At 37.9% G+C, this 26,747-nt stretch overlaps 1 protein-coding gene across 1 annotated transcript in view; it reads left to right on the top strand.

Annotated features, from left to right (window-relative positions):
- Positions 1–26,747, top strand: part of LOC140168315 (phosphatidylserine synthase 2-like) — a 130,673-nt gene that overhangs the window by 40,196 nt on the left and 63,730 nt on the right. The window contains 4 exon segments of the mRNA XM_072191677.1: positions 2,311–2,461; positions 10,121–10,261; positions 10,913–10,963; positions 25,724–25,837. Coding sequence (XP_072047778.1) covers positions 2,311–2,461; positions 10,121–10,261; positions 10,913–10,963; positions 25,724–25,837 — 457 coding nt within the window.

Here is a 26,747-nt window from a genome sequence, read left to right as displayed (position 1 = left end):
ACTTTATGCGCAGTAACTGATGGGGCAGCAGGTTATTAGCATCTAGCGTCGCCTGTAAAAAAAGTAAACATACTTATGAGACCATTTTTGCACCATAGTGTACATAAGGACCAGTGATTACACTGACAAAATTTCATTGATATAGCTCTTTCACTTCTGGGCGATTTCTAAAACTTTTTGATACCCCCTCATAGCTTTTAAGATGAGAGAATCAATCATTCCACTTAACCGCTGAAGTGAATATGCAAAATCACAGTGAAAAGGGATTTCATTTCATGGAATGCTTGGATATAAATGCCTATAAAAATGTGTATGCAGGTGTGAAGCCAATGCTTTCACATGTACTGTTTTATGGATTGTACGCTACAACAGTGCAACATGAGGTATTGCATAAATGTAACACCAAAAAGAAAATCCATACTTATATAAGGCTAATGAAAGTTGATTCCAAGTTTTCGGTCACCTGCCCGCATCCCTTTTCATTTTCTCCAAAACTTTTATTATTTTCATGAAATTTGAAAAAGTAAGTAAATGACATATTTTCATGGTAATCAGACAATTCTTCCAACAATTGCTTTTTTAAAAACACATTTTATATATTTTTGTTGAATTGGCCTTAAAAGGAGGGGCCCAATACTTTTATTATAATTATTAATATATAATGTAATAAAAGCAGAAAATATAATGTGAGAGAGAAAAAAGTGTAACACTGTTGTATCAATACATAAAAAATCAATACATATTATAAACATTTTGCTACGGCCTTATAAGGACAAATCAATAAATCCATATCCGTTCAATACATCTTGTCCAGATGGTATTATTGCAATAATAGTGATTTATTGAATATTGATATGACCACAATTTCTTGTGAACGCTTTCTTATATACACCAGGCACAGAAAGAAACTCGTCAGTTATAGTCATCCTTGCTGTTCAACAACTTGATAATTTTGGACTATTCTAAAATATACATTTTGTTAATTGGACTTTGCTTTCTCATTTGACACCCTGTTCGTGACAATCGAACAAGAATTGACCAAAGATATACACCTCCAAACTGTTGCAATTTCAACGATTTTCAATGGGAACGCATCGTTGTATTGCACAAAAGTTGCAATTTCAACGATTTTTAATGGGAACGCATCGTTGTATTGCACACAAGCACCATGGGCTAATCAATAAGGCACACAATAAAACAGGCACAATTGAATCGTTAAAATTCAGTGCAACTTTTGATTTTGGGGTTTGAAGGTTTGGCGGCACATATCTTAGTCAATTCTTGCTCAATTGTCATGAACAGGGTGTCAAATGAGAAAGCAAAGTCCAATTTTAAAACATAAAGTATATTTCAAAATAATCCAAAATGATCAGGTTGTTGAACAGCAAGGATGACTATAACTGACGAGTTTCTTTTTGTGCCTGGTGTATATATAATGTATTGGATACATCTATAGATTCATTAAATATGTGTTACGATCAGGCAAATGTTCCTGCGCAACTTCCATGCAAAATCATTTTTACACGTTTTGCTACCGTATAGATCATATGCTGTAAAATTAATGGTGAAATCCAAGCAAAGGGATGATATTTATATGGAGTGGGTGATTTCTTGGGGGGGCTGTGCACTCATGCACATAAGTTGTAAGCAACCATGTGAAAGAAACAGTACTTAGCGTGCACAGGTTTTTAAAAGTCGGGGGCACAGGTCTCGATTCCCTTGACTGTTCTAATATTTTTGGCTCGCTTCGCTCGCCATAATAGCTAATTTCCCCCCTATTGGGTTCCCCCCAACTTTTTGACAAAACTGGGGGCGGGGGACACATGTCCCTTCAGTTTATAGTGATGACATAATTTATCGAATTATTTGGCACAAAATAGTGGTTTCCGGGCGTTTTTACAACTTACCGATATCACAGTCACTGAATGACACTCATACCGACACACACAATGTATATTGTTTAGGGCAATTTCAAACCAATTCCTCACTTAGGGTGTTTATACAACTTTTATACATGATTGCCCCCGCCCCCAGTGATTCAAGTGTGTCAAAGATAAACTTTAAAGATCAAAGACAACTTGTAAATGTACCGACGGAAATATTTTTGGCCGATGGAAGAAAGTTGTAGACCCAAAAATTGTTTTCAATGGTTTGAAAAAGTGAAAAAAAAAAAAAAAAAGAAAGAAAGAATATAGGTGCTAGCAATTTAAAAACAAAAATGTATAATTCAATTTGTTTCACAATTAAAAAAAAAACCTGCACCTGACTGTACTTGACTGTTTTTCTTCCTCTTTTCTGTTTCTTTTGCAGAGGACTTGGTGCCTGTGTGCTTGCCTTCTGCTTGTTTGGTATGACCCAGGCTAAAGATGGTCCCATGGTGCGTCCACATCCAGCATTTTGGAGGCTATTTCTATGTCTTAGTATAGTCTATGAATTAGCTCTTGTTTTTATACTATTCCAGGTGAGTATGCTATGTCTAGAATGTCTAGGGTGTGCACTCTGGAATGTCTAGGGTGTGCGCTCTTGAAGCAGCAAAGTCCCTGTATTGTTGTTTAATGGTTTATGGAATCATGTGGGGCCGTAGTGGTCATCGACAACCTGTAAAGTGTGCTGAGGCTTGTGGATCAAAGTCTAGGTGTTTTTATGCCTCCACCGCGAGGCATACTGTTTTTGCAATGTCCGTCCTTCCGTCCTTCCGAGCTTTCGTGCTTCCGTCCGGATGCGATATCTCGGCATGGATGGGCGGATTGACTTCAGATTTTCAGGATAGGTGGGTCATGGTCAAAAACTCTGGCTACTTTTTTTTTGGGTGAGGTTCAAGGTCATATACTGAGGTAAAAGGTCATTTGAGGTCACAGGGCCCATTTTCCTTATTTACCTCTTTTCTCGGAGACTGGGGTCGCACGTTCCTCAAACTTGGTGGGTGGGTGCATCTTGACCCCAGACAGAACAAGTTTATATTGGTTAGTGGGTCAAGGTCTCCTGAGGTCATGCAGGGGTCATCTGAGGTCAAATTAGCAAAAATAGTCATATGGCCATGAAACTTGGTAGGTACAGTCAACATTTAGAGCCAAATTTTTGGAAGGTCATTTTGGGGTCATCTGGGGTCACCCAGGGGTCATCTGAGGTCAAATTAGTAAAAACTGTCGTATGGGCATGAAATTTGGTGGGTACTGTCAATATTCAGAGCCAAATTTTTGGAAGGTCATTTCGGTCATCTGAGGTCATCCAGGGGTCATCTGAGGTCAAATTAGTAAAATCTGTCGTATGGGCATGAAACTTGGTGGGTACAGTCAACATTTAGAACCATTTTTTTGGAAGGTCATTTTGGGGTCACCGGGGTCATCTGAGGTCAAATTAGTAAAAACTATCGTATGGGCATGAAACTTGGTGGGTACAGTTAACATTTAGAGCCAAATTTTTGGAAGGTCATTTTGGGGTCACCAGGGGTCATCTGAGGTCAAATTAGTATAATTACTATATGGGCATGAAACTTGGTGGGTACAGTCAACATTTAGAGCCAAATTGTTGGGCGGTCATTTTAGGGTCACCCAGGAGTCATTGAAAGGTTGTTTTGGGGTCATCCAGGTGTCATCTAAGGTCAAATTCAGTCTCCTCTTTTAGGCTTGAAGCTTTGTATCAACTTGTGAATTCCACATCACTCCCTTTGGTGGAGGCATCACGGTCGACGCTGTGCGTCGAAAACCGCGACATCCGAGAACCGCGGTCCATCTAGTTTTTAATACCACATTGGTGGCAGAGATAGTATAAAGCTTAATAGACATGTGTACTAAACAGATTTTGGCAGGCCTAAATTTAAAAGGTCCTCACCAATTTTCAAGGGTCCGCCCGGACCCTTGCTTTTGAAATTTCAAGGGTCCGACTATTACATGTATGAAGTATTAAATGTTGGTGTAGACTATAGAAACAATCATGATGACAGGAGTGAAATCTGCCTGTAGTTGAGGCTATCATGGCGGGGAATGACGATACATTTATGTAGATGCGGACATCATGTGGTACATATGCATTGTTGTGAAAATAATATGAGAGAGAATTAGCTATGGCGATCATGGTATAAAATGTAGATTGTAGAAAATTGAAACCCGGGTTAAAACTTGATGGGAAACTAAAATGAAAGTGTACTCAGGGAGCTGGACGTATATTATATGAACCAGATAGTCCAGTGGAACAACAAACTACACTGCTCTTTGCTTTGTTCAATTTTTAACGGGTTACGCGGACCCGTACCGTAGGAAATTTGCGGTTCTGCGCCTACTTTCACTGGTATTTGACGCAAGGATGCGCCTTATTTCAAACGTTGGATTTTGGTGAACAATTTACAACTTGCATGGTACATACTGTGGCGTCCGCCTCACGATCGGGAGGTCGCGGGTTCGAACCCCGGCCGGGCCATACCAAAGGCTTTAAAAATGGTACCTACTGCCTTCTTGCCAGGCGTTCGGCTTTGAAAGAATGGAGTAGGGAAAGTTAAACACATGGCTACCAGTGGACTAACCCCCTACTGTAGCTTTTCTGCTTGCAGACATGTGGCCTAGGGTTATGAAAGCGGAGATAGGCGCGCCCAATGGGCGAAAAGGCTTGGGAAGGATTTAACTTTAACTTTATGGTACATATTACATGTACTACTACCTCACCACATTGTAAGATTTAGTCATAAAGTTTGTTGTCAGGTCTGGAATATATTCATGTCCCTGCATATATCGCCGTCTGTTTCACATAATAGTGTCTGACAAAATACCGATTATCAATGTATACAAGGAAAATGCATTTTAAATTTGACTGAAATAATTTGTTGTCTCTGTTCCCATAAAATATACCATCTGGTTGAAAGAAAGCCGTTTCAATACAAAGAATACATTCATAAAATTAATGTACTGGGATTTTGGTCAAATATAATTCACTTTATTTATACACTAAAGAAACCAATGCATCATAATGTGAAACGAAAAACTTTCAATTTTAAGCAATACGACTTGCAGATACGTCACTATGTGAAATGGTGATAATCGCAAATTGACACATATATGGCAACACATACACTGCTATGTGAAAAGGTGTTTGTTGTTTTCATGCAGATGACACCATGTAGCAGATACGTTGTTATGTGAAATGAAACACATATGACCAAATTACCGTATTCGTCCGAGTATAGTCCCATGCTCGAGTATAATCCCACCCCCATTTTTTTTTTTTTAAGTTTATTCATTAAGTTTTTTTCGGTTTTGGAGTGTCCCTGGACCTAGACCTAGATGCTAGGATCATTCATGGTTGACCTAAAAAAAAAAAAAAAAAAAAAAAAAAATTCAAGATATTTTGTATTTTTAATATGAAAATTGATAATTTGTATTCATGTCATACTCTATTAATGATTTCAAAATGCATTGAATTTGAATGCATTTTGAAAACCAGAAAAAAAAACTTTTTTTTTTTGAAATTGAGTATAATCCCACCCCCAATTGTGAAAAATTTTCACATAAAAAACGGGTGGGACTATACTCGGACCAATACGGTACTTAATTATCTGCTACTATGTTTTGCAGAAAATCCCATTGAAATTGGACAAATTGTTTCAAAGATGTGAGCAGTTGAAGGGTTTCCAAAACAATAGGAAAGAGTTGAAATTATTTCCTTTGTTTGACTATATCTTAAAATCAATATTTCCAACTTCCGACTGATTTTGCTTGATCGCATCATGTAGGCCTATATGTTTCTAAACATGGATCCTTGACCTCTAAATTTAAAAAAATAATTGCGTGTGATGAGGCAGAGTCGTTATCAAGAACTTAAACTTTCTTGACATCAAACTTTAAAACAATATGAACTTGGATCAACATGGAAAGCACTCCATGTACAACACACAGTAATTAATAACCAACCACAGTGCATGCTGTGTTTGAATTTGACATTTACATCATATGAACTTTTATATCATTTTAATTGTGCCATACTTCATGTCTGGGACTTGCATGATTTTGTTAATAAGGACTGTATGTCATACATGCTTTTATTAAAATATCAACTGTTGCCAGTTGTTAATCTAGGCATTATTACCTTTTTCAATAGAAATGTTTTTGTAAAATGTTCTCCAGAGAAGTCACATAATTTGGATGTGCGAGTCTCACTGATCAGTTGTAGTCCTACATGTGCATGCTAATGTAGGGCATATTGGGTGGCGTAGGGGAAAACCAGACCTTAATTGTAAGACTATCCATGCTCTCTCAAAGTGAAATTTATACCTACTTATGTTACTGTTTCACCATTTTCCTGGGAAACAGTGAACTTTAATAGCCTTTTCAACGATCGCACGGTCATCTCAAAACGAGATTCTACTCTCAAAGGGCTTGTTGTGTGTGCGTACGCCTGTCAAGCACATGCTTTAATTACCGTGTACGCTTTGCAAAAGCCTTCTGCCGCGTTGCTAGAAAAGTGCAAGAAACTAAAATGCACATTTTGCGCATGCGTTTGCAGGAGAACCTCGTTTTGGCAGCAAGATGGCAGATCCGTATCAACGCGCCAAAAGCTTTTCTAGCAACGGGACAGAAGGCTTTTGCAAAGGGCGAATATGAAAGCTTACAAGCAAAGGAAGAGAAGTTGCTCCCATTCTAAAGACAGTCAATAGTAGCGCCTCTCTTTATTTCACCAGACTAACACAAAATGTATGCAAATATGTACAATATAAAACTAATTGGAGCAACTCAAATAAATTTCTTCCATGGTCAAGTGAAAACAACAAGTCCACAATGCATTGCAGTCTGGATACCTGCAATGTATTTTGCGTAGGCTTTCTAGTCACACAATGGCATGATGGGATTGCAAATCCTGTTGCATCATGGGATTTTGTTTGAGGCTTCCACCACAGCTTATACCTATCTACTACATGTAGGTCACCAATTGATATAAAAGCATACATATTACTAATAGAGCAGACACTTACACATGTAATATCAAAAGATGAAAAAGTTGAAGTGACACGGCCAGTTGGTTGCCTCCGCTGGTTTAAAACATATGCCACTAGTGAGCTGTAATTGACTGTCACAGACTGAAACCAATTAAACTTAGTTATCTTCTTGTAATGATTTTATCATGGTTATCAGTGGATGCTGCTGGCATGGGATGGTGGGGGCCTTACTTGTGTTATGTCGTGAAGAGGTCCATCCAGAGATCTGAATATATTATATGTAGTTTGTTAATACCCTAATATAACAAAATCTTACACAAATTTACAAAATAAATTTCATGTGCATGCATGCATCCCTTGTGATCCAATCATTGCAAGTCGTATATGCACGATTTTGTTTGCCAGGCCAGCGAAGCACCCGTGTCCCGTGGCTATAGGTTGCCGATGGCGTGCTTGGCACCCGATGGGTTTGGGGTTAAAATCCTGAGGGAAACCAACAACTTCTTCCTATAAAACTTCACTCTTTCCTTTCCCAGCACTCAAAAGCCCTTTCAGCATTAGGGTTAATCAACCTCTATTTCCCTTCTTTGAGGCCTACATTAACCATAATGCTGCAAAATCTTACAAAACGAATCCACTGTGTGCATATAAGCATCCCATGTGATGCAATGATGCAATTCAATGTGCAATCACCCTAAGTCATATGCACAGTTTCTGTTTTTGGGCCAGCAAAACACCCTGTTCACTGACAGCATGCTTAGCAGTAGCACTCAAGAGGTTTGGGATTTGAAACCCCAGGGAAACAAAGAACTTCTTGGTTCATCTTCCTTTAAAACTTCCTTTCAGTCATATTCACAGTTTCTGTGGTTGGGCCAGCAAAACACCCTGTTCGCCGACGGCATGCTTACCACCCGAGAGGTTTGGGATTTGAACCCTCAGGGAAACAAAGAACTTCTTGGTTCATCTTCCTTTAAAACTTTCTTTCAGTTCTTTCATTTCCCAGCACCAAAAAGCCCTTTTAGCATGGGAGTTAAACTAACCTATAATATGGTCAATGGGCATACAGGTTGATAAATTTAGTCAAATATACATTTGAGTAAAACAGCTTTTAAAAGCGATAATGTACAATTTCCACCAGATTTTAATTTTGTTAATCTCTACCCTACATGTAAATGCTGAAGTATAATATTAACTGTCAGGAAAGTCGAAAGAACAAGGTAATTTGAAAGATAATATGGCTCTTTTGTTTTGAATGTGGAATTCTATGGGGTGGACTTAATGTTGTAATACAGCTTATGTTGAAATTGCCCTGTTGACTGGACAAACGGCAAATTTGGCCGATTCCATTTAATTTGTGTATGTTGGGGCATGTGTACACATTACAAATGCAGCAAAAAGTCCGGTTAAAAAAAATAAAAAATTCCGCAGTCATGTAACCTGTCCTACAGCAAAACCTGATCTTGTTATGACAATTTAATTGATAAGGATGTGTGCAGAATCTTGTTAGCTCCAATTTGATACCAAATTTGCTACCAAACACTCTAAATTCAGAGAGATTGATACCAGTAAATGAAATTTGGTGCATTTTCAAAAGTTGGAAATTAAAATCGGACCACACGGACCTGTAGAGGTAAAGCAGAGCGCGACCATTGGCATAGCCCGAAGCAACCGCTAGGTCATATCGATCGCATCATGCCCTGGTATTCATCAGTAAAGCACTGTAGCAATCCATGTGTTTTAAATTAACAATTGAATAAAGCGCGCACTTGGGATAGTCGACAGGGGCCATCGTGGGCAAGCAAGCTTGGACTAAATTGTCGCGCTAAGCAATTTCGACCGCATGCATAGTTTTGATTTGCAACTTTTGAAAATGCACCAAATGCCATAAACTGATATCAATCTTTGTCACTTTTGAGTGTTTGGTAGCAAATTTGGTATCAAATTGGAGATAACAAGATTCTGCACATGACCGTATCAATAAAATTGTCATAACAAGATCAGGTTTTGGTGTAGGACAGGATACATGAGCAGTTTGAGCAGTTTATTATCAGCACACATCCCATATAGTCCAATATTTTCATATCTGTTTCTTCCATTGCGACTGATGCTGCAATTTCAGTTTTGCAATTTTCAGCTCAAATGAAAGTTTTGTTCCAGGCATTGTTATTCTTCTCGCTGTTTTCCGCAGCGGAAAAACACTGGGGCCAAAATACACACACTGGGGCATAATTGCTGCTGTAATTGTGAAATCTGAATGTGTGCTGTTATGCATTTTAATTAAAATATGTCAGGGGAATGTTTTTGTAATATTTCTGATGTTTAACCATGATATCTGGAGCATGAAAGAAGGTGACCCAATGACTCAAATTGAGAATAAATACCTGAAAGGTATAGTTTTCTTGGGCCATAGGCTGAATTTTCATTGGCTTTACATTTTGTTGAGATTGAAAACCATGGTTGGGTGTGGCTGCTACCTGGCTTGAACTACACAGCATTATCAAGTCCAGGTTTGTCAGTTCTTTCTGTCTACTGGGACAGGGCGGTGGTGGGTTAAGAACTTAGGTCCCGGGAACCCTCCCTTTCTAGCTGCAGCTACTGTCATGATGATATCAAAAGGATTTTTCTGTTTTTCCATCTAAAAAGGATTTCTTCAAATACATAATTTGAATAACTAATAGTTTTAACTATTAGTTATTCAAATTATGTATTAAAAGACCCATACTATAGCACGACAAAGGAAGATACTTTGCCCATCCAGGGGGTGCTTTGATGGCTGCAGCACACCAGGGTATGAATCGCAAAAAAAAAAAAAGGGAGAGAGAGAGAAAAGAAAGAAAGAGAGAATCTGAATGTACCAAAAAAGTATGCACCAAATCGCACAAATTGAGTTCAGAAATGCAAAATTTCCCTAGGCAAGGGGGCGCTGCACCCTTGCAACCTCCGCCAGGGGTGCTGCCCTCTGGACCACTAACAGGGGGCCAACCCCCTGGACCCCCCTTTTGGTCACTAACTTTACAGCACCCTGGGGGAAGTAGTCCTGGATCCACCGGTGATATGCACTGTCAAATGGGGGGATCTGTACATGTGTATATTCATATAGCATTTTGCTGTATAACTTGTCGTTGTTTCTCTGTCTACAATTTACACGAAGTGTTAAACCATCATATTTTATACCTTTTTTTCATTCCATCATTGCAGACGGCAGACGATTCTCGTAAGCTGATGTCATATCTGGATTCAGAATTAGGCAAACCTCTACCGGAGCAGTCATATGCCGAGGAGTGTAGACTATACGATCCAGACCCAAACCACCCAGGGGGACACTTTCACAACTTTTGGGTGAGACATTATTTTATAGCACCCAAATTTGGACAAAATTACAAAGAGGGTGGCCCAAACCACACTTGGGTAACTGGTGAAGCTGGAAATTTTCATTAGGAATAAGTTTAAGGAATCAGATAGCAATGTCTACACAGTATTTTTTGTTGGATATGGGAGCACATCAGACGATCAAATTGCATTCTAAATATGAGGAATATCCTTCTGATATCAAATCATTTTGATTTTTTTGAAATTTGTGATATAATACAAATTTTATGGCAAATTATTAAAAACTGATATTTTTGACATTATACAGTCCTTGAGGTAAAGCGTTATATATCTACTGATAATGTACTTGTATGGGAGGAAAACGTCCATCATCTGAAAATTTTGACCTTTCGTATAGAAGATATACATTTTTTCCCAAAAGGCCTAAAAATTTTAGGTCTTTTTGATAATAGATGATCCCAGTTGTAAACAATACCAGGTCTAAGGAGAACTTTAGATCATTGGAATAGTACATTTTGTATTAAATTTATTCTTTTTTCTTAGGAATAGGATCTTTCTCCTTGCATTATTTTAACTTTTGAAATAATGCACAAATATCACAGTCCAGACTTTTCCAATCTTTTATAATTGGTTTATGTTGTGTTTTGTTTTATATTTCAGGATAAGTGGGATATTTTTGTGTTCAGCCATCTGGTGGGATGGTATTTCAAGGTGAGTAACTTAGCAATTGGTGTGAACATTTTCCCAATATCAAAACAGGCCATACACAGCCACCCCCACCCCCCGTGTGTGTTTGTCGCCAACCGAGGACATTGTGTTTTGCTATCTAACCGAGGATGTGTGTATGATGTTTTCATCGCCTAACCATGGACTAAAATGGCGGATTTTTTTGTGTAGTTTTTACACGACAGTTTCTGCGGACGGTAGTTTTTACACGAGTGGTCCTCGGTTTCAGGCAAATAGCGTTATAAAGCATTTAGCATGCATTTGAGGTCTTTTGCAGCAGTTTGAGATTGCGGACTGTCCTCGGTTGGAAGTAAGTCCGCAGTTTAGGGTGAAAAATCTTGTGTGTGTCCTTGTTTGCCCGCAAACACGTACGCAGTGTAACACATACGTACTAGATGTGGCCAAACTGTAGCCATTGGTGATGCCCAATGCGGTCTGCAAAGTCTTTTCCAGGGATGTAAGTATTGTGTTTTTAATGGATATCCATTTTTATTCTGGTTTTCCAGATTTCCGGATTTTATTCAAAAAAAATTTATAAATGATTATTTCAACATAAAAAGAGCAAAAAATAGTAAAACCCCATTTTGGGGGGTGATACATGAAAAGAGCAACAACTTTATTAAGACAAAAGCCCTTTTCTACATCCTCAGGCTGTCTCCAAGACAGCATTTTGTATGCTTAGTTGATATGTCTAAAAATAAAGCAAGCAATATATAATCATGTTAACGGTTTAACACACACCACTCAATCGACCATGGAAAATTAGTGGATATGACACCGGTAAAGCATGGATAATGCATGTACTTTGTCACATACTTTCCACTGGGGATTCATGGAATATTCTTAGCTCTAGTTTTAGAGTCATGACATAATCCCACCCAGTCAAGTATTTTATAGCCAGTAATGACATGCCTGAGCCAAGCTGACGCATAGGTTTCGCGCTAACGTGCTCGATGCTCACGCTATGCGCTCGCCACTCGTAATTTGGATGTCATGATCTAAGGAAACTGGGTAATTTCTAGGAAATTCTCTGACTATTACAGTATAATAATATGCTATCTAGAAAAAAATAATACAAGCAAAACCTTATTTTCAGGTTTCATATCAAACCCATCTCCCACTGAAAGTTTGTATTATTTTTTTTGGCCCCAGAACATGAATAATGCAAAACCTCAATTGTAACCTCTTGGCCGTTTTGTTTTAAACATGTTCAAGGGCCACAAATACATAGGTTTTTCCTCCCCAACGATAGACTATGCCATAGTCGATTTTTGATAAATAAAATGTTATTAATCATGATGAACGCATTCAGTTGAACTCGAAATTATACTGATATTTAGTAGGCCTACATCAAAATACTAGTATAAAATGGTTATGAAAAAGTTTAGGCTATATAATTATATTTGTGACAGTAAAAGTAAAGTATAGGCCCTACGTAGGCTTATATTATTGAATGCAACATATCATAATGGCATAATTATAATGACACTTCAATACTGAACAATTCTAATTCTAATCTGCCAGTCTATTATCCGAAAAACCGACTATGGACTTTCACTTTAAAGCAAAACTTTACCCCGGGACGCACACACTGTCAATCATACTTGTTTATCAATAAAATCTAACCACAAGACTAAGCATGGTGGTACAATACGCGCTAGATGCATACGTTCATCCACCAGCACAAAAGCGCCGCATTCCCTAGATCAGGCATGAGAATTTTCAGTTTAAAAACTGAATTCAGTTTTTTTTATAGTCAAAATTTCCATAACTTTATTTAATTTCAGCCTGTTTTTGGTACTTTTTGCCCAATTTCACGCGCATTTTCAGTTTTTTCAGGTTTTTTTAGGAAAGTGCAGTCTCATGCCTGCTAGATAGTTGTGTACCATGTATAGTTATAATGGTACCAGTACGCGTCGGGAGGATTTAAACAATAACGAGATCTGGGCGACCAATCACAAGCCAGATTCATTTTTAAAGATGCATTACATCATCACCAATTTTAGTTAGGCCAGAAATTGGCCTAACTCTCAAGGCAAAGTCAGTAGTCCACTTGGGAAGCTAACAAACAGAGGGCGACGGTGACTGAAAAGATCAGTTGTGAAAATCTATCAATTGTGCACTCATTAATTAAATCAGAGTTTTAAGCTTAAATGTAATAGCCAGAGTAGTGCACAATTGGCAAGTGGACTACGGAGAAGTCTACCCCAACGACGAATCACAATAGGGTAATTTTTAGAAAATTCAAATTTTTGATTTGTAACCACCATACAGCTTTTTCATATAATGGTCAAAACAAATACTGAAGACAATTTCATTTGAAAAATAACAAAAATATACAGAACAAACAAAAATATAAGAAAAATAGAAAAGTGAACAAAATTACACATCGACTAGTAATTAATCCATCTCATTTCAAATTGTCAAATTTTTTCTAAGAAAGAAAGTTTTTTGAAAAGTAAAACTGTAAACAATTATTACTAGTTTCATTATCCAGTCAGCAAAGTGTAAAATCTCTTCTATTTTCTTCTTCTTTGACTAAAAAACCAATAATAAAAGAAAGAAAGTCTTTTGAATAGTAGAAAAATAAGAAAATTAAACAACTAAATATAGACTGGTTATCCATCCGGTCAACAAACATGTCAAATCTTTTCCTTTTTCAACACAACAAATTACATAAACTACATAAACAAGATGAATTACAAATAACAGAAAAACAGACAACCGTAAAAGCCGCTTGAAACAAATTAACGACTGCTAATGATGTCCAGCAGGATAGAAAACTAATCACATATTATGTCTATAAATAATTTCATTATACTATAAATGCCACAATTGATACAGCTATATGAAGACATCAGCTAATTCAGTGTTGATGTGACAAGTATCCACACATGTCAATTGTTAATGCTAAATTAAAGGCATAATGTGTGATTTGCTTCACAGCGACCATATAATGCCCAGTGGTGTACTAAAATACCACGTAAAAGACTTAGCCTGAAGTGCTTTAAGGGCTGGGGTATGAACGTTTGGACAGTATTTAATTTGGGACATTAGAGCACATCAGACATATCGAATTGCATTCTGAATACGAAGAATGTCATTCTGATATCAAATAATTTTGATTTTTTGAAATTAGCAATTTAATACACATTTTATGGCAAATCATTAAAAATTGATATTTTTGATATTTAATATGCTTGAAGTAAACTTTATAAATCTGATGATTTATACTTAAAGTGTATGTAGGTGGGATGAAAAGCCGATGATCAATTGAAAATTTTGACCTTTGATATTGAAGATATGGATTTTTTTTCCCAAAACACCAAAAAAAAATTAGGTCTTTTTGGGAAAAAATCCATATCTTCAATATGAAAGGTCAAAATTTTCAATTGACCGTCGACTTTTCCTCCTGCTACATACACTTTAAGAATATATCATTAGATTTATATAATTACCGAGGACTGTTATATATCAAAAATGTGAAAAACATCAAATTTTTATAATTTGTCATAAAATTTGTATTATATTGTGATTTTCAAAAAATGAAAATTATTTGATATCGGAAAGACATGCTTCGTATTCAGAATGCAATTCGATAGATCTGAGGTGCTTTCATGTCCCACAAAAAATACTGTCGAAACGCAATAAACGCTCATTTTAGATCCCTTAATAAAAGTAAAATTTTAACTTTTTATATTAAAACCGGGTCAACCCGGATTTATTCAGAGTTCATCAATCGACAGCTTGCTAACATCTCCCGTGGATGTCAGCTTATGTGTACATACGTCGAGCGCGTTGCTCTGTACAGTACTACATGTTACGATCAGCGATACGCATGTAGACGCTGGAATGAACTCGCAATTTTCTTTGTTATACCTCATTTGTTTAGCTTGAAATTAAAAGAGGATAATGTGATCAGTGAAAACAAACATTTAAATAGGAATCTATTCTTTATGCAAATCACACATTATTGCTTCAAAGGCACACAGAGGTATATGATGTGACTTACGGCGAGTGGATGGCAGGGGCCATTTTTGTCTAGTTTTAGCCATTTAATTAAAAAATTACAGTGGATTTCTTAATATTTATACATATAGGAAATGAATCAAGGAAGCCAATAATCGCTTTTATATTTAGATATAAGGTCAATAATGTATAAAATCAAAACTTTTGGACGTTTTCCTCCTGCCATGAAAAATCTTGCACATGGAGCTGAATGACACAGTCTCTTATATCAATCTTTGGGAGCTCCTTTATAGAACCCTAATACCAAACCATTCCTCTTGTGTGTCAGCTTTATTTGTCTCAATATCTGAGTGCAAATCACCGCTAGCTCATGCTCCCATCAGCCTTGCTGTAAGTTAATGATGGTCTTGGTGGATCAGTGCACATTGGACTTTTTAGGTAGCATATTTGCCATATTAAAAAAGCTCCTGAGTTCTTAAGGAGAGCAGTTTGTAATTAATACACCTGTGGAGCATTTGAGGAGAGCAATTTGTCATTCATATGTGGATACAAGCAGGATTCTTTTTGACTTATACGTTTTCTTAAATTTCAAAAGTGTAAAATTGTCGCTTACACAAGGTGTACCTATAGACGAATCCAACGAGCCAAGTCATGGTCAGGATTTGGTAGGCCATCTTTGGTTTCCCGCTAGCACCAACCTGGGGTTTTGAGTGCACTCGATTGTGCAAATAAAAGACGCCTAACACCTAGAGAAGATGCAAAGACGAGGAGGGTTAATAGAATAATAATATACAATAGAGGTAATCCTGTCGCATCTATTCATACAGTCCTTTTGTTCATCCATTTGTACATCTATGAATAGATACGACGGGATTACCTGCTGAATTATCTCTATTGTATTATTCTATTAATCCTCCTCGACCTTCTCTAGGTGTAAGGCGGCTTTTATTTGCACAACTGTTGGAACTGTATTGTGTTGTAAACTTCTTTTTTCTACCTGTGTTTTTGCGGAAGGTGTAAAACGGGTGATGGAATGCAGTTTAAAATTTCCGCCAAGGCCGAATCATTTCACATTTCGGATGCATTGTAGCCGACGGGGACCCAACTAAAGGCTGCTAGTCAAGTGTAGGGGTGCGTGTATTTGGATTCGTCTATATGCGTTTGCATCTGCATTCAATCCATATTATACACATATTAAACACCTTTCATTTTGTGATATGAATAACTACACCGAAAGGTGATTTTGTACAAATGTGTAACCGCATTCAAACTGTGGAGGTGTGTGTGTTTTGCCACATACCAACTGTGGAGTCTGCTAACAACCGTGGAGCTCCACAGTTGGATATACATATAACCTAAAAAATGGTGTTTTTGAGCTGGGGGGGGGGTATACCACCTGTCATTTTCTGATTTGATCAACCTCCACAGTATGGTGGTTGCTGTCAGATTTGTGTAAAAAAATCTCCCCAGTTTGAATGTGGGTGTGTGAATCTCCCCAGTTGGAATACACACACACCTCCACACTTGGCAGCATTTACAAGACGGGGTGTGTGAAAAACGTAATGGTTAGAATGTATATGTGTGAAACTCCACAGTTAGAAACTAACTTAAACATACAAACTCCATATTTGAGGAGTCGTACAAGAGGAGACGTGTGTGACAAACAATGGATGCTGCATCAGCAACTTTCTGTTTAATTCCAGGTGTTATACAGTAATCATGTTAGATCTATACCAAAATATCAATTTGATCAAAGACACTGCTAGAAATAGACTTGCCTTCTTCTTCTCTTGAAAGCATGTCCTTGTACTTACTACTTCGGAGGGCTTTTAAGCAGCTAAATATATACTAAGTAAGAAGAACGGTTTGTGAATAGAGTATTATTTTGTTTAGGTCAATTCATAAAAGTGTTTTATTTTCTTGAGATTACAATTATGATGCCCTTGGGAGAAATCTGTAAACAATTGCGTGTGTACAATAGGCTCCTCTGTAACCATGGTGATGATGTTGTCAGGTGCGGATGAAGTGAGTTGGATTATAGAGCCATGCAATATATTTCAGTGATGTTAGTACTTACTACTTACTCTAGAGGTGTGCCTCAAGACTCATAATTGACTACATGTACTTGGAACACAAAAAGACTGCATTAGCTTCAAGCAAATAAATATATAAAATTGATGCAAAAAAAACCTTATCAAAGTAGAACAACAACAGGCTATTCCAGGTAAAATCCATACTCCCCAATGAGAGACATGGGCTAAAAAGAACCTGATCAAAGTAGAACAACAACAGGCTATTCCAGGTGAAATCCCTACACCCCCTATTGGATACATGACCTTAATCTCCTGCACAGGGGGTGTAGATTTCAAATGGAGTCACTCATTAAGGTAACTCCATTTCAAATTCACACTCCGTCTGTGTCATGTCTTCCATAGGGGGAGAATGGATTTCAACTGGAATAGCGCATTACGTATAATCATATGAAAGAACGTCTTGCATACAACTTATCTCATCAATAAACAGGATGTAGAAAATATCACCAAATACAAATATAGTGCCCTTATAGTATATTCAAGGCTGTATTGTTTAATGAAGTTTTATTAATGACCCATTAAATTATTTATATGGTAGTTAATAACACATAGGACATGTGCAAACAATACTTATGATCAACTTAATTTATGCTTGATTAGACAGAGACACACTACGAGATGAAAAAGACAGCTTCCACTCAATGACTGCGGTACTTATGAATGCTATTTTAATGACCAACATTACCATGTACTTTACTCCATATAGAAGAATAGTGAGGCCAACCCCATCAATGGGTCATAATTAAAAGCCTATCGTTGGCCGACCTCACTGCACTGGGGGCTGCTCACAGAAACTAGCAACCCGAATTCATCCAGTGCTTACTCCAATCCAGGTCCGTGCCAAACTCCTGAATTGGTTACTTTACACCAATAATGTTTTAAAGCATCATATTGCTTTTTCAAATATACTTTCGAATATACTTTCGAATATACTTTCCTGTACTACAACCCACAAGGAAAAACAAGGCCTACATCTACGATCTTATGGGCCTTATGAGATTACGACTCCTGCACATTGCTCAAGGAGAATATACCAATTTCTACAATCTGAAATGGTGCACGGACATGGTATATACATGTCAATAAATTGTTTACATTTTGAGACTGTACTTAAACTCCAGTCTTTGATCTGCCTACCCTATACGATCTGAGGGGGGCTATAATTTCTGAATACATTTTATGAGAACAATTTGATTTTTTAGGAACTATACGCCCAACCATGCAAAGCATGGCCCACATCAAATTGGATTATTTTGGGACTACGCCCAACCATGCAAAGCATGGCCCACATAAATTGACTTACACATTGAATATTTAGGGACTACGCCCCAACATGCCCAGTATGGCCCACACAAACCCAACCACAAGCATAGTGATTTTCGGTGCTTACTTGTTTTTCATGCCTGCGCCTCGGAATAGTTCTACTAGATTGATGGCGCCTTACAAATGCTTATTATTATTATTATTATTATAAACACACCCAACGGATTGCCCGTGGGAGATATGATCATATCATTGACCTGACCCAGGATCCTATAGGAATTAAGAAAATTTCGATTTGAACTTCAGAAACCCAATCAAACTTTAGTATAAAACATTAGTCTAATTATTTACTTTTTTCATGAGTGATAGCCACCTTCATGAAGCCTGAGCCCATATTTGAAAACTGGCTCTTTGGGCTTAAAATTTGCCCTAAAAACATCCATAATTGTTTTGGCCCAAAAACAGGGCATACATTTGCGATGAATCTGCGTAACTTGCATGCCATGCCCGTTTGGGAATGTGCCCCATAAATAGTACAGTCGTGGCCAAATGGCAGTCCATATGAATATATTGGGGAGAAAAGCCTGCCAAAATGCAATGGGCTGTGTTACTGTATGATGGAACCAAGGAATGGGGCTACATACTACGTTGTTTGTAACTATACAATAAAACATAAGAATGGGTGGAGGGCCCGTCTCTGACCTGTCCAGAAAATACTGTATCAAATTAGTCACAGACCCCAGAGATGCCCCACGGCAACACTTCCATGTTATCCTCAAATTCGCTGGTTCAAAGCCTGAGTTGAACCCCTCTCGCTGCAGGCTGTGGTGGGCTAAGATCCACACATAAGTTGGAGGCATAGACTCTGAAAACATGGAGGACGGTCATAAACTGAGAGGAAACAAACAATTATCAAGGTTAAAACAGTAATTAATTAAATTTAAAGCATAATAAACTGGGAATTCAAATGTATTTAGTAAACTGTTGAACGCCAACAACCCAACATCTGGATGTCACTGTCTGACAGACTGCACATTCGAAAGCTGTTGTGGCAGCACCTATTCTGAATGAGTAAGATTTATAAAGTTCAAAATGTGGGAAGGTGCAAAAAATAACTGCACGATTGAGCATTGATTTAAATTGAAACTTGTCGCAGGTGGACCATCGAAAATTGGCAAATAGCACTGCACAGCCTGTTGATCGCTACAAATAGGCGAGCAATGCTTGTAACGGGCAAACGCCACTATTGCCTTCTCTTTAGGACAACGAAACCAAGTAACGCCACTGTATTGGTACAAACAAAAATTTCTGGAAAACTTAAGCTTGATACCTTGTGAGAACAACGATCATATGGATTCCTCAGAGCAATGCACGACGATAATTGAAAAACACATAACATTTGTAGCTAATGGTATATGACATGGTCAATACAATTGTAATCTGCTGGCACTTGTGTGCGGGTCTTCCAGAATTTAATTATGAATATTAATATTGCTGTGCGCTGCAAATTGCAGGCTGATATCTATATAACGAATTTAATTGCAACTTAGATTAATGATTTGCAAGGATCCAATTCGATCAAGGCATGTTGTTGATAACTTGCTCGATGCCAATAACCTCGATGTGCCAAGTCAAACCAACCAATTTGCTGGAAATGCAAATTTTGTAATTATTCATATATTTAGCACTACCATGAATTTACCTCAATATGTTATTGATATTTTCACTCACTGATTACAGACATGATCAGTTATCTTGTGGATAGTTGGTGATGCTCAAAGGGAGAGTATTTTAAATGTTAAATACAAAAAAATTCACCAAAATTACTACATGGGCAAAAACAAACTCAACCAACCAACTTCTTATTCCTTTTTGTACGTTTTGGCAATTACTGTTGCCTTTTACGCCCCAGTCCAGTATCGGTCACATAGTGTAATCACTAAAAGGATCTGCTGTAATTACCACGATGCAAGGATAAAAGGGATATATGTAAACAGCATGTAAAAATCAGCCAACAAGCTTCTTATTATCTTGTGCGTTTAGGCAATTTCTGTTGCCTTTTACACCACGGCCAGTATCTGTCATCTAGTGTAATCACTAAAAGGATCTGCTGTAATTACCACGCTGCAAGGATAAAAGGGATATATGTAAACAGCATGTAAAAAAAACCCAACAAGCTTCTTATTATCTTGTGTACGTTTAGGCAATTTCTGTTGCCTTTTACACCACGGCCAGTATCTGTCATCTAGTGTAATCACTAAAAGGATCTGCTGTAATTACCACGCTGCAAGGATAAAAGGGATATATGTAAACAGCATGTAAAAATCAGCCAACAAGCTTCTTATCATCTTGTGTACGTTTAGGCAATTTCTGTTGCCTTTTACACCACGGGCCAGTATCTGTCACCTAGTGTAATCACTAAAAGGATCTGCTGTAATTACCACGCTGCAAGGATAAAAGGGATATATGTAAACAGCATGTAAAAATCAGCCAACAAGCTTCTTATTATCTTGTCTACGTTAAGGCAATTACTGTTGCCTTTTACACCACAGGCCAGTATCTGTCACATAGTGTAATCACTAAAAGGATCTGCTGTAAATACCACGCTGCAAAGATAAAAGGGATATGCCTATATGTAAACAGCATGTAAAAAACAACAACATTTTATAACCAACAAGCTTTTTATTATCTTGTGAACGTTTTGGCAATTTACTGTTGCCATTTACACTGCAGGACTGTGTCTCTCACATAATGTAAATACCACAAAGCTGCTGTAATTACCATGCTGCAAAGAAAAAGGGGATATATGCAAATTGCATGAAAAACTCCACCAACAAGCTTCTTATTATCTTGTGGCCGTTCTGGCAAATAATGCCGTCTTTTACACCACTGTCTGTGTGTGTCACATACTGTAGTCACTAAGGATCGCACTACAACAACAGGGAAGCTGGTAATTACCATGCTGCAAAGATAAAGGGATCTGTAATTAGCATGTGAAACTCAAGCAAGTTTAAAACCTGTGAGAAACCCTGGCTAATGAGCGTTGCCAGAGGCGCTGGAGAGCTTGTCTGCTGGAGGCTGGTTGGAAACAGGGACATTTGTGAGCAAAACTGCATGGTTTCCTGAACCATTTGCCTTTGTTGAACCTGTTGAAACTTGAGTGCAAGGTGCTGTGGGATTGCCACAAAAGGGCGAGTTGGAAAAGACTGGCCTATTTGCCATCTTCTCGAGGAAGAGGACTGGGTCATGTAGCCCACGGGTGTGATGGATCTTGGGCTGGTCTATTAAAGACCATTTCATCCCTGGTGAGGCGTTAATCCCGCTCGTATGGATCTATAACCACTACCGCCATACGGTGATGGCGTCAAGTTGTATTTGATCAAATTTCTTTACAGTCTTCAATTACGATTTGTGCTTTACTGCACTACCTTCACGTCTTTCTATTTTTTGTTCATTTATTTATTTATTTATTTGTTTATGATTTATTGTTATTTGCTTTACCTTTCCTTAATATTTTTATCAGCAATCTATATTTTATCTTCAACATTTTGATTGGTTGTAAATTATAATCATGGTTACAACAAGTTAATCCGGGATTGGACAAGCTTTATTTCTTGCCACACCTGCTCTCTCTCTCATCTCAGTAATCGCTAACCGGGCGTCCAAGGTACCAAGGCAACGCATACACCAGTTAGAAAGGTACAAATAGCTAATGCAACACATACACCCGTTACAAAGGTACCAATAGCTAAGGCAACACATACTCCAATTACAAAGGTACCAACGGCTAAGGCAGTTAGGCAACACATGCTCCAGTTACAAAGGTACCAACGGCTAAGGCAACACATACTCCAATTACAAAGGTACCAACGGCTAAGGCAACACATACTCTAGTTACAAAAGTACTAATAGCTTAGGCAACACGTACACCAGTTTCAAAGGTACCAACAGCTAAATCAACACATCCTGCAATTACAAAGGTACCAATAGCTAAGGCAACACATACTCCAGTTACAACACATACTCCAGTTACAAAAGTACCAACAGCTATGGCAACACATGCTCCAGTTAAAAAGGTACCAACAGCTAAGGCAACACATACACCAGTTACAAAGGTACCAACAGCTAAGGCAACACATACTCCAATTACAAAGGTACCAACAGCTAAGGCAATACGTACTCCAGTTACAAAGGTATCGACAGCTAAGGCAACATATACGCCAGTTACCACGGTACAACAACTAAGGCAACACATACTCCAGTTACAAAGGTACCAACAGCTAAGGCAACACATACGCCAGTTACAAAGGTACCAACAGCTAAGGAAACACATACTCCAATTACACAGGAACCAACAGGCAACACATATGCCAGTTACAAAGGTACCAACCGCTAAGGCAACACTTATATGCCAGTTGAAAAGGTACCAACAGCTAAGGCAACACATACATCACTTACAAAGGTACCAACAGCTAAAGCAACACATACGCCAGTTACAACCAACGGCTAAGGCAACACATACGCCAGTTGCAAAGGAACCAATAGCTAAGGCAACACATACGCCAGTTACGAAGGTACCAACGGCTAAGGCAACACATACTCCAGTAATGATTGAAAACTGACCGCCGGCGAGAGTAGGTCCTAGGCCTACTAACCACTACACCGCACAGCCCTGGTGATCAGAACGTACATACACCTATGTGTGCACTTTATAAATTATATTAATATTGTTAATCCAATCACTAACTCAATTTACAAATTCGCATGTCATATTTTTTTGGATTTTTTGTTGTTGTTGTTATGATGACGATGATTAGGCCTATATTTTGAACTGATTTCCAGAATCGTTAATTTATAAGTTTAATATCAATGTAATAATTTTATCATGATTATCAATATTATTAATTAAGCCAACCGAGACAGCCTCTGGCAGCTGCTGACAAACTGAAATTAGCATTGCCAATATTTTACATGCCTAGATATAGGCCTATGGTTATACGGTTATTGTGAGCGAAATTGCTATGCTGACCCGCAATGCTGTACAGCATTTTAATAAATGCCGCATGAAAAATAGTAAGGATCGAAGCATGACTTAAGTTATAAACTTACTAATTTTATCGTGATTATCCATATTTATTAATTAAGACCAACCGAGGCAGCCTCTGGCAGCTGTCTGCTGACAAACTGAAATTAGCATTGCTAATTGTTTTAAATAAAATAAATAATTAAATACCTAGGTATAATAGGCCTATGCATGTATGGTTATTATCCTTGCCAATATTGTGAGTGAACTTGCTATGCCAATCCGAATGCTGTATAGGATTTGATAAAAGCCAAAAAATAGTAAGAATTGAAGCATGACTTAAGTTAGAATTGTCATGATTGTTAGGCCAAAACATGCAGTAATGCTGTATAAAATAATTATTGCCTCACATGGTCTCAATCCACTGAGCCAATAAACATGTAAAGTCCACTACAAGTAGGCCTACAGTACATACAAAGGTAAATTCTTAGAGCCTAGCCTATTTTGCGGCCTGGCATCTGGTGCACATGTGCAGGCTTGATTACACATGGCATATGCCTAAACCTATCACATTTATGGAAGCTTATTATAAATGATTCCAAAACCTAAAAGAACACACAGGTCATCAAGAATAGGTACTTGTAGCCTGTTACAGCTATTAGTGAATAGTCACTAGTAAAGACGAATTTGTGTAAATTTCCCATAGCCAATCTGAACGATGCATGCATGATTGGCACAACTAAGTAGAAAAGCTTATGTGAGATAAATTGATTATAAAAAACCTGGTCCCACACAACCAGGATTAAAAAGCAAAAATTAATCATGGGAAATTTGACCCATTAAAGGGAAGACAACCATTTGTGAATAACCACAAGTCAAGAATTTGAAAATTCCATGTGCAAAGTTTTTAAGCCAAAGTTGCCCACAAAAAACACTGAATAAACTACTAAAATGTAAAAATATACAGCTCAAACTGAACCAACAGGATGATATAGGTCTAAGCAATAAGATCAAAGAAAAATTGAATGTGGAAACGATTTTAAATTTAAAGATTGATAAGATAAAAATGCTGGTCACAAAAATACCAAGTTGACAGCTTGGAGATCATAAGCAAAAGGAAAGAACCACAGGCTGCAGCATGCAGGCAAGTGCACTGAGAAGGGAGCCCTCCATTGGCCACATGAGGAGAGGGAGAGAAAACCAAAGGAGAAGCTGTCTGCTGCCCTCACAGGTGGAGGCCAGGGGGGACCAAGCATGCTCCTTCTAAACCCAATTAAAGTTTTAATTAAAACTCTAATTGGTCTTAAAGGCACTATATCAGTAATTTGTTATGATTTCATCAATTTTTCATATGAAAAAAAAATCTTAGAATTTCATACTTATCCTTCACATTTTCAGCCATTTATATTTTCTAAATATTTTGACGCAATCACAGATAGTGCCTTTAGCCTCTGTAGGGACTTTCAATCTGTTGAGGACCAAATAATCTGTAAAATTTGCTTAGTGATTATGTCCCTCTAAGGCAGCTTTGCACTCTGACATGCATGTAGTAAAAGTGCCATTACCTCTTAATTATTCATGCAAGAAACATGAAAGTGCATTTTTTAAAGGCAAGAAGTGGTCATTGTGTGAAAGTGTCAGGGTTTGTGTTGGGCCTTGGTATTTTACCTCAGGAGCTCGCTCTCCCTAGGAAAATTACTTCAGCCCAAAACATACCCCTCTGATTTCCATAATGACCTCAAAGCTGATAAGCGCAGTTATTATTGTCCACTTTATTACTTTTCAAATATTTTTTAGGAATGTGGTTGACTGAGCGGGCTATGGATTCCAAGTAGCAGTACAAAAAGTAATGTGATCTGCTGCTCAAGTTCTAGTATGCAAATACTCACACTTGAGACTTGTGGTACTATTTCTGCACAAATGCAAGTACTCAGTACTCATAGCAAAGTACTTCTGCTCGAACTTGTACTCACACAACCAACTGTAGTCATAAAAAGTACTTGCATTTGCGGTTTGATGTTGCTTTAAATAGACCATTTGACATGTGACGTCATTGCCTGGAAGTATGCACACAAATTATGGCAATTTCCATTGTTCTTTGCCATGCAGTGTGCGTACGCATCATAGTTTACTCAGGGCACATGCATTTTAAATCGCCCACCACATTTCATAATCGTACAGAAAGCCATTGAACAGTGTAGCGGTTCGTTCAAGCATATCGATAGACCAGTCCCTCATCTTTGTTGATAAACAATGATGTCTAGTGGTCTATAGATTTGTGTCAAATTATCTGTATATTAATATTTGAATATTAATGAGCTCATTTACATAATGTATAACTATTTTAACAAATTGATTCCTTGTTATTCTTGATCTCTCCTTCTCTCTCTCTTCCAGATGCTAATGATCCGAGACTACTGGGTGTGCTGGGTGATCAGCGTGATGTTTGAAGTATTGGAATACAGTCTAGAGCATCAACTACCAAACTTTGCTGAATGTTGGTGGGATCATGTAAGTATATCTTTATATCATGGCTGAGTCACTGGGTATAGGGGGGGGCATACCATGGAATCATGGCATGTTGCCTATGAGGATCGACGCCAAGTCAGGTACCGTGTGAGCAAAATAAAAAATAGAGCGAGCGTACACAAAAGAAACTTTGCACGTATGAAGAGCGATGTTGCCAGGTCTGAACGCTGTACCGGCATCCGCTGAATTTGAGTAGCACATATGGTATGGAACATTCCTATCTGTGTGTTTATTTTAAGGGGTGGTGCATGAGTTTGATGTGTGAAGAAATACAGTCTTGATCAACTATCAATGTTTGTGAATGTTGCAGGGATGTAATTTCTCCGTATTTTACGAATTCGTATTTTTTCATCCCCAAAATCTCCGTATTTTCCCGTAATTTTCCGATTACGAAAATGTATTTTTTCTCCGTTTTTTCCGTGTATTTGTATCTTTTATCTCCGCGAAAATACCCCGTCTGCAACATGGGGAACAAAAAAAATAGCACCTCAAGCGATTATATTTCGCTAGTTTCGCGTCTCTGTGGCAGCACGTGGCGCTTGTCCGACGGCTCTCGCTATAGCGGTGAAACGATAGCTTGTGCGTGTTGTGTATTACTTGTGTAAGAGATTGACGGAGGAGAATTCTGCTGACTTCCAGGGGCGCTGACATCGCACACGTGAAAGTTTGTTTTGATTTGGCTCAATGGATTGTGACAGATTTTCTTGGAAATAATTATTGGACCTGAAGTATCGACAATGGAGGTTGATAGGACAGCTATACTGCTTAAAATGGTAACTTTTCCCTTTTTTCAATGAATGGAAAATGGAAGAAATTAACATTTTTTTGTGCATGAAATTGACTATAATTGAGGCTAAATTTTCGAGGGATTAGATCCAGAAGCAGCTATGTC

This window comes from Amphiura filiformis, chromosome 13 (genome assembly GCF_039555335.1).
Source record: "Amphiura filiformis chromosome 13, Afil_fr2py, whole genome shotgun sequence".
Classification (NCBI taxonomy): Eukaryota; Metazoa; Echinodermata; class Ophiuroidea; order Amphilepidida; family Amphiuridae; genus Amphiura; species Amphiura filiformis.
This window is presented reverse-complemented; position numbering and strand designations above follow the sequence as displayed.